The sequence below is a fragment of the Capsicum annuum genome, chromosome 7 (assembly GCF_002878395.1).
Source record: "Capsicum annuum cultivar UCD-10X-F1 chromosome 7, UCD10Xv1.1, whole genome shotgun sequence".
NCBI classification, from domain to species: domain Eukaryota; kingdom Viridiplantae; phylum Streptophyta; class Magnoliopsida; order Solanales; family Solanaceae; genus Capsicum; species Capsicum annuum.
The window spans coordinates 219,108,926-219,118,435 of NC_061117.1; the positions used below are offsets into that span (position 1 = coordinate 219,108,926).

The 9,510-nt window shown below is 34.0% G+C and overlaps 2 protein-coding genes across 3 annotated transcripts in view; both read right to left on the minus strand.

Moving 5' to 3' along the window:
- The window catches only part of LOC107877385 (ubiquitin domain-containing protein 2), a 5,652-nt gene extending 4,197 nt beyond the window's left edge, over positions 1–1,455 (minus strand). The window contains exons 1-2 of the mRNA XM_047415563.1: positions 1,242–1,455; positions 817–942 (exon numbers count right to left, since the gene is read on the minus strand). Coding sequence (XP_047271519.1) covers positions 817–942; positions 1,242–1,335 — 220 coding nt within the window. The 5' untranslated portion in view covers positions 1,336–1,455. The remainder of the gene's footprint in view (positions 1–816; positions 943–1,241) is intronic.
- A 1,158-nt stretch (positions 1,456–2,613) lies between these two features.
- Positions 2,614–6,946, minus strand: LOC107878581. Of its 2 annotated transcripts, none has more exons than XM_016725620.2 (7): positions 6,427–6,946; positions 6,063–6,131; positions 5,472–5,639; positions 5,181–5,351; positions 4,767–4,973; positions 3,885–3,961; positions 2,614–3,367 (listed from the first exon to the last, which is right to left on the minus strand). In XM_016725620.2, exons 1-7 carry the CDS (start codon positions 6,509–6,511, stop codon positions 2,711–2,713), a joined length of 1,434 nt encoding a protein of 477 aa, XP_016581106.1. In that variant the 5' UTR covers positions 6,512–6,946; the 3' UTR covers positions 2,614–2,710. The 2 variants fall into 2 exon arrangements, with proteins under 2 accessions (XP_016581106.1, XP_016581105.1); XM_016725619.2 differs by having other exon boundaries at positions 2,614–3,373; positions 6,427–6,927.
- Between the last annotated feature and the right edge of the window lie 2,564 nt (positions 6,947–9,510).

The window sequence follows — 9,510 nt, forward strand, 5'->3', positions numbered from 1 at the left end:
GCGCGTCCCATATTTCTGTCACGAGTTTTAGATATAGTAGATTCAACAGAACTCAATAACTTTAAACAAAACTTCATATTTGTGGTAAAAAAACTCACCTAACATGTAAAACTATATTCAAAATCTAAAAAGGTACCTAGAAATTCTGAATATGAAGGTGCAATTGTACTAATCATGCTTCTTGGTATTATGTTGATGATTATACTTGGCAAGAATATGATATCCAAAATTCCAAAAGAGCAAAAATTGAGAATTAGCCTCTCTCACAGACGTTTATTTCACGAGTGATGAAGCTTATAACCTAATGCTTTGAAAAAAAAAATGTTTTTGTTTTTGTTTTGTCTATAGCGTTATCTATATAATTAAACAAATAGAGTGCGTTTTTTCTAGCAGTTTAAACTTTTAAAATAAATGAGATGGTCAAGTACCAAAGCAAGCAGAGATTGTAATTTAGTTTCTACTATCATCTAGTATCAAAAAGAATTTCATGTGCTAGATCAAAAAGGGAAAAAAAAAAATCAATCTTACATATAAAGGGCTAATTGTTGTATATTGAGGATAAAATTTATTAATTAGATTAAATAAAAGTGTACCATCACTGTCACAACTTAGTTAATATTTTGAAAGTAGGTAGAGATCTTAATTTAATTTTTCCTATCAATCACTAGTTACAAAGAATTTTCATGCGTTTGGTTGGTGTATGAAAAATTCATCAAACCTACACACGAGGAGTAGTATACTTAGGATATAATTAATTTACTAAATAAATAAAAGTGTGCCTTCTCTAACGTAATTAAATTTTTTGTTAGGTTGTACCTTTCTTGCCACCATAGTGAGGAGCAGTGTCCCAAAACTCTTCCCTGAGCTGCATCAATTGACTTCTTGTTATTGGTTGTGGATGCTTCCATGGTTTTGGCTTTCTTATTATCTTTTTCCCCGTTCCTATCATTCAAATTAAATCATAATCATTTAAAGAAAAAACATAATTTCACAAACACACATAATTAGTCAAACTTAACCAAAAAGTAAAAAGGCAGTCCAGTGCACTAAAACTCCTGCTATACATGGAGTCCGAGTAAGGACTGAACCACAAGGATTTATTGTACGCAGTCTTACCCTGCACTTCTGCAAGAGGCTGCTTCCACAGCTTAACCTCGTGACCTCTGGATCACATTGCAGTAACTTTATCGGTTAGTCTAAGTCTTCCTCTCGAAATTAAAAGAGGAAATTAAAATACTTACTGTTGGGCTTGACATGAGACGATCCACAAGAACCCATAATGTTTCTTTTAGCATGCAAATTCCCTATAGTTACACACATAAACCATAGTGTCATACAAATTCTTGAAACTTATTGTTCGAGTTAAAATATTCCTAAAAGTGGCAAAAATTAGATGTAAGAAAACAAGGAGGAGGAGAAATTTAGGCAAGTTACGAGGTTGAAATGCCATATACTAGGACTATGGATAATATTAAAGAGGAAAGTTGTGTTGGTAGTTGGCTTTGAGTTGCTTTCTCGTGAGTACACCGTTTTATGCCACTAGACTAAATATTCACCATAGAAGATAGTAATTAAAAATTTGATCAACATAAAAAAAAAAAAAAAAAAAAAAGATGAGCTTCTTATCACTTTTTTAGATCTAATAGGGTTTTTTCATTTTAATTTTTAAAAGTTAATGTTAAACTTTTTAGTTTTACGAAGTTATCTAAATATTAGTTATAGATCTGTATAGTTGTAGTGTACTAAGTACTTTTTGCTCTTAACTTGAAATTTTGGGGTCGAGCTGTAGGAATGAAGTCCCTTTTCATAGGTATCAATTTGTCGCATTTAACAAGACTTTCTAGCATGCATGAATCTGAATTAGTAGGGCTCTAAAGATAGTATTGAGCATCGAATGGTAAAAAGCGAAAAAGAAAAAGATATTACTCCAGTATTATGCACACAGCCCTCCCTCATTCTCTAATTTCCTAAATGATACTATAATTTAGTTGTGGTGATTCACAGATAGGCCTATCACCCATCATTTGATAAAAATATCATACTGGACGTTGACTGGTAGAGTAACTTTTTACTTTTTACTATTTAGTACTAGTGATTATCACGTCAAAACTGTCCTTGGTTTTAATTTTCATTTCACTCCAACTTTCAAACAAGCTCCAACTTTTTGCAAGTACCAAGACCGGTGCATTAAAGCTCAAGCTCCCCTGCTATGCATAGGGTCCGAAGCCCAGAGAAGGGCCGGACATAAGGGACCGTAAGAACAATGAGTTCATACAAGTTACAACATCATCTAATAATTATACCAACACACTTTCATGTGAGTCGTCATTTCGCCTGCTGGCTTCATTAAGAGATGGGAATGAGGGTTCTCCGCAAGTTAGCACCGAAAATGTGAATGTTATTTACTAGTTGAGTATTTGATCATCAAGAATATCACGGCTGTCATTTTTCAACCACAGAAATCACATGAATGTCTGATCCTTTTCCTATTTACTTTCACTCCCCGGCAAGACGTACGCCACTACTTTCAAGATTTTTCCTCAAATCTTTTCTTTCTCCAGAAAGAGTATAACAAAATCTGTGACTATGGCTATGCATTCATAACACAGTAGATATGAAATGACTTGCTTCCATTAATATTAGAGTTACAACTTACATGACAAAAAATCTGTCCCTCTGCTTACAAAACTAAGTCATTATGAGCTTATATTCATGCGTACCGAGGGAAAGGGTCTCCATACTTGTTTCTCATGCTGTAATGGGCAAACTTTGGATCCTCATAGTTTCCTGCTTTCGTTTGATCAGGCTTTGCTTCTATTCCTGCTGCTCCAACACTTGAATCTTGTCGCCTATGCTTGGTTCTTTCCTTCTGGCTTTTAGACCTCACGTGCCCGTATGGAGGAACCTCACCTGAGTTTCCATAGTATTCTGCATGCTCATGTCGTCTGGAAGACCGGTGCTTGGTTGACAAGTTAGGGTCTATAAAACTACTGGACCTAATCTTGGTGGGCTTGCCTTCAGGAACTTTATCACCGACAGCTGGGACCGGTCTGATCTCGGAAGCAGGTGCTGGAGCCCTTTGCTTTTGGACTAAAGGGGGCTCAACTTCATCTTCAGGCATGATCAGTGAATCTTTTAGTGGAGTTAGTCCGGGTCTAACAAAGTTCTTGTGTCTAAACCGCAATGGAACGATGTAGCCAAAAAGGGATCCCAGACCCTCTATAGCAAGCTTGGACAGATCCCAGACTAGCTGTCCAAATGATGGCCATCCTGCTTCCTGTTCTTCTTTGACAGTTTCCACAACAGGGGTGGGGGGCTTCTCCTTGATTAGAGAAGGTTCTTGATGCTCCACTTCCACACGTACTTGCTGAAACTGTACACAATTAGGAAACAACATGATACCAATACACACACCTTTCTTTTCAAATAAAGGATGAAAATTTTAACAATACCAAGCACATGCCAGTCTTCTCAGATAAAGCATGAAAATTTAAACAACATGATCCTGAGGACATACAAATTTTGTATGCAATTCCTTTAGGATAAACAACTCATAAGTGAATGTCCTGACAAACGGGGTCCTAGAATCAAAAAGAAACATGTGGAAACAGAAACTTCTATTTTTATGCCAAGATGTAGTTATAGTCTTACAGACCGAACTGACATAGTAACATTTTTAGGCAATCACTGATATTCCTAAGAAGTACATGTACATCCTCAATTTAAGTTAAAATCCACTCATTTAAGTTGATCTTCGAGGGCATTCCGATGTTTCTTGGTTTGCAAGAATACGAAAATCAAAAAGAACTGACCGAGAGATGGATGCTAGAAAAATAATAACAATTATAATGCAAGAAAGAAGACCATGGATCAGAATCACCTACAGTCTTGGAGCCAAATCCTTGCTGGAGCATGCATGCAGCATACCCTATTAAAATAGCACCAGCCACCATGACAACATCTGCCAGAATATAGGATGAAGTTAGAGAGAACTAAAGTTAACTGACTTGGTGCTATTCCATACATTGCCGGGCTGAAACAGCCAGTGTAAACATCTAATTACACAAACAGAAAAACTTCATATAATCCATTCATTAATTGGAAGCTTCAGACTTGGATAGATTGAGACTAGCGATGGTTTCTCTTCTTTTTATGCCATTTCACATCTTTATCTGAGAGTAAGTAATCGGTCTAATACTGTTTTTGCTTGGATCTAGCAAGATATTCTTATAGAGCAGGCAAAATTTGGAGAGAAACAAATGCTAGTATAGATCAGATGAGAAATCTCCCAGGGCGTTACAATCCCGATCATGGATCTAAGTTCTCGGGTTGAAGTAACAAATTCAAGTCAATACGTAACTTAAACAGAATAAAAGAGCCCAGTGCTTGTCTTTTTTCAAGAACAAAAGCATGCATCAAGCACTGGTTTTTTCATACCAAATGGATAGTCAATTCACTCCGCGAGATTCTAAGCACTTAGCCTTGAAAGAAATACTAGCCAAAATGAGATTTCATCGTCAAAGTTGATTTACAACTCCATACATAAGAGTTAGAATATATTTCCTTGCTGAGAGAGAAAACGTTAAGAACACCACATATCCAACTGATTCTAAAGTTAGATGCATGGATATACCTAGTCAGAGAATGACAGCTAGAGCATTGTTCATATCACATATCTATCAAGGATACTGAACACTTCTACATAGCGCATACTATTGATGGTAATTGAAGACCCAAGACGTCAACTATTCTTAAAGGATTCAAACCTATAGTTGACACTGAGCTGTACTGGTAGTCACAATCCTCCTGGCTGAGAGAAATTTGCCTAAGAGCAGCATTTCCTCGATCAATAACGAGTAATGAACAAGTTGGCCGAACGTATATTACATCAAAGTCGCTCGAAAATTGAGCATCCTCACTCGGCCCATCCCTATATCCTGGAATAGACTTTCCTCCAGCAATTGTTGTCACACCTGAAAAATTAGAAAGACGAAGACCTTTACTGATATACAAAATATTTCATCATATTCCCTCTTTGCTTTGTGTACATAAGTACAGCCAATACCCTCTATCATCCTAGTCTTTTCGTGAAACTTAAAAAATCATTAAGACTAATTGAAATGTTATGTGTCCGTCAAAGAACATAAAAACGAAGGCGAGATGTCATGAATAACAAGCACCTGCTTCTCCAATCTTCCTAATAGCCAGATTTGCGGTATCAGCAACATAAATGTTTCCTTTGTCATCCATGGTAGCTCCTTTTGGATGTTTGAAACGAGCATCAATTGGCTTCCCGTCCACATGGCCAGTGTGACCGTCAAATGAACCAGCAACCAATCTTGCTCTACTATCTGCACAGTCAGCAATCTTAATAAGCAAAAAGCACATAAATCAAAAGGAAACCAGGGGATCTCCAATCGCCCACCAGGCCAAGGTTTCTCAAGCGTTTACTAACACAGAAAGAAGCTTACATTGAGATAACGGGGGAGTAATTCGGACGATATTGCTATTAATAGCATCAACAGCAAAGAGTTCACCATCCTCTGACACCCGGATCTTATACGGTACAACACCAAGCTCATTTCCTTCTACAACAGTTTCAACTAAGTAACCTGCTTCGAATTGAAGAAAATTCCCATCTGTAACAACATAACAAACAGAATTTAAGCATCTTTTATTACACAAACAACATGAACCCACAAATAAAACTACTTATTAATGCTAATTGCTGTAGAATATTAGTAGGTAGTCGAGCATTTTCGAATTCACTTATCAGTATCCTTAGTTTCTTTTGCTTCAATTATCGTATCATCTGTTGTTGCTAATTGTTCTCTTCTTAGATGTTTTCAACATGACTTCTCCGTTACTACATTTGCTTTACATACTTGATTTGTGTCATGCTTACTCGACCAGAGAGGGTCTATTGGAAACAAACTCTCTACCTTCACGAATCAGCATTATATAGGATAGATTTCCCCGTCTACCGAGCAACTCTTGCTCAAATTCAAATTTCCAATGTCAAATGCAACACCAAACAAGAAAAAAAAAATAACAGGGTTTACCTGATTGAGGAGTTTTAGAGGAAGACCTAGACCATTTGAGTATAGAATTCAAGTGCTTAATCAAAGGCCCTGAGTTGCAACAAAACAATAAAGCAAATCAGTTAATTCACAAAAATCAATTGAAGCATAGCCACGAAAAATCTTAGTAGCTCAGTTGATTGGCTTCCAGAACTTTCACCTCGTTCGCTAGTGAAAGTTCCATTCCCCGTAATCCCTTCCCAATGCCCCCAATTTGTAGAAAAAAAAACAATAAAAAATTTAAGCATATCCATAATCATACATAATTACCCCAATTATCAAAAAAAAAAAAAAAACTAATAGTAATAGTAATTAAATTCATTACAATTAGGAAATTGGGACTTACCAGCAGGAGCAGCAGCATGAACCTGAAATTGAAGATAAGCAATAAACAGAGCTATCAAACTGAAGAACAAAACGGAATTTCTCATAGCTATAGAAATTCCAAAAGAGTACAAAAATCAAAAGCAAACAGTGAATTAATTATTTTTTTTTGCTTTTTGTAAATTTATTTTTGGATCTCTAAAATTGCAGAACAAAGAAGTACAGCAAAATGCTGTAAGTTAGAAAAAAAAAAATCACATTGATTTTGGTAGCTTAAGCTAAGTTCAGCGGTGTTCAGTTGTAATGGTCAAGTGCGGTAGTGACAGTAGTAGTACTTTGAAGCTTTTGAACAATAATTTTTGGGAAATATGACGAATCAGTATTTATTTACTTTTTGCTTTTTTTTTTTTACTTTAATTAATTAGACTTAAGTGGCTTTTAAAAATTTAAATTTTTTACTTTTTTTTAGAAAGTGCATTTTTCGAGGAATGACGGAAAGAATCGGTGGTGCAGGTAAAGCTTATTTTTTTCACTAAAAATATAGAGTACTTTTGCTTAATATGGAATATACGTAATAAAATATTGAAAATTTTTATGCCAGGTGAACAAACAGAAGATGTTGATACACGTGCCAGATTTAAAGTGGTTGATGAGGCCCAATATTATATGGGCCTTTACCTCAACAAATAATTCCACAAATACACAACTTATTTTTTCAACGGGAAAAATTTCAGAAATAGCAACTATAGAATCTTAATTATAACTTTTGTCATACCCCTTTATCGCTCGAACGACCGAGTCAAAGAATTTTTCCAATTAAAGTGATGGTTTTAAATAAGAATTATTTTATTTATTTTCAGAGTCGCCACTTGAAATTGAGTTATGGTGTTCCAAGTCACCTTTATGAATCCCTAATCAAAAGGAAATGACTCTTATTTGGTTTGCGAAAACAGAAGATCGGGTAAGAAATTCTGTTGACCGAGGGAAAGGTGTTAGGCACCCCTCGAGTCCCGTGGTTCTAGCACGATCGCTTTTATTGACTGATCTTGACTTAAACTATCTTAATAAATTATGTTAAGGCCTAAAATCGCTCATTTTAATATATTACAAACTTGTCTATTATTTCATATTAATTAAATCGCATGAAAGTTAATTTTAGAAAAATATTCGCCAAGGTGCATTATTGCATCCTTGAATTTTAAATGTCTCAGAAAGATGCGTACGCCGCATTTTAATTGAGACGAACATTTTAACATGCCTAAAATTTGTTTAATGTTAAAACACTTATTTAATTTTTTTTTATTTCGTAACAATGTTTATCTATTCGAAATGCTATTTAATTTTAGCAATAAATTTAAGCAAAATTTCATTTAGAGTGATTAATTAAATTAACAAAAATAATTATTCAAAATTTATTAATAACAATGAATAAGTATAATAATAAACATAATAAATAATAAAATATTTATAACTACTGATACATTATGCTAATTTTTATCATAGTCCCAATTTATTCTTTTTAAAGAAAATTAGTTATTAAAAATCAATTAAAACTTCATTCAAATTCTTGAAATAAAAATAAAACAGAAAGGTATTGCACAAGAACTCTCAAGGCCCATGAACTAATTAAAATAAAAGACTTAAGTTAATTTAATTTATTTATTTTTTACAAATATAAAGAAAATTCAATAGAATCTTCTCTGAGTTACATAAAAGAACGAGAAAGGGGACGGCAGCAGATCTGATTTGGAGGCGAGATGGTTAGCTGGATTTGGGGAGTTTTTCGATTGTATAGGGTGGTGGCCAAATAGAGAAAGACGGACAGATTTGGTCCGTCACTGTGGCAGCGCGGCTATCGCTGAAAAAGAAAGAAAAAGAAGGGACGGCGTGGGTGGAGTAATGACCAGCCATGGTGACTGCCGATTTTTGGTTGATTTAACCGGTGGAATCGCGATTGTTGACTGGGTTTCACCGGCGAAGGGTGATGGCAGCGTGGGGTTGCTGTATTCCGGCGAGAGTTCGCCGGAAAAACTGGTTCAATGCCTATTTTTATTTCTCGATCGATCTCTGCCTTTTCACCTTTTTTATCTAATTTGTCTTCTTCGCTTTCTTCATTATTTTTATAAACTGATTTCCTCTGTTCTATACAGTGCGTGTCGCATGTGATGTAAATGAATTAGTGTAAATATATACTTTGTACCAGTGAATGTATGCAGATATCAATGTATATTGCTAAATTTGTTTCTCCTTTGTATTATGTTACCAGATGTTCTCACTGTACATATGTTTTTTTTTTAATTTTGCTACTTCTTTTTCAATTCTTTTCTTAATTTGATAATATTCATACAAAACATTTACCATCTAACATATCTACATACAAATATATTACTCGTTCGGCAACTTGATTATGTAACATACAACAATATAAAATTTATATACTCAATTAATTATATACTAAACATTGCTTGAAACAAATTGAGCATTCCATTCATGCTTTTAACAAGAGATTTACATAAATAATTTAGATTCGAATAAAAACCTGTAATTGATTCAAATTGAGCAATGAAGCATAGAAGAATCGTCACCGGAAACTTGAACACAAACTCGATTTCAACTTCACACTTTTTCTCTCTTTTCTTTTGATTTTCCTTCTTTCTGATGTGCTCTTTTTCTTTTTTTTTAATTTTGTTTTGTTCTGTTTTTTTTTTTTGATACAGTCTGATGATGTAGAATGTAGAATGTAGAATGTAGAAGGTCCATTCAATCTTATTTTTTTTTGAAGATGAAAGTCCTTAAATACAAGAAGATATTGGGGGAAAAGTAGGGGAGGGAACAGTTAATACTTTTAGGAGGAACAGTTTTTTTTTTTTTGAGGGGGAGGGGGGAATGGTTAATTATCAGATAAGGGGAGGGGGAATTTAAAATTCAAATTAATTAATTGAATTAATAATTTTTTAATAGAAAATAATAATAATAATAAATAAATAAATAAATATAATAATAATAATAATAATAAATAATATAATAAAAATAATTTTATATTATTTTTTTAAAATTAGAATAAAAATAAAAATAATATATGATTAAATATAAATATAAATATTTA

Excerpts from the sequence above, each read along its gene's own strand:
- LOC107878581 (XM_016725619.2), bottom strand. The coding sequence starts at position 6,511 with ATGAGAAATTCCGTTTTGTTCTTCAGTTTGATAGCTCTGTTTATTGCT. Across the intron at positions 5,640-6,062 it reads CTCTAAAACTCCTCAATCAG|ATGGGAATTTTCTTCAATTC; the intron begins GTAAACCCTGTT and ends ATGTTGTTACAG. Across the intron at positions 3,374-3,884 it reads AAGGATTTGGCTCCAAGACT|TTTCAGCAAGTACGTGTGGA; the intron begins GTAGGTGATTCT and ends AATTGTGTACAG.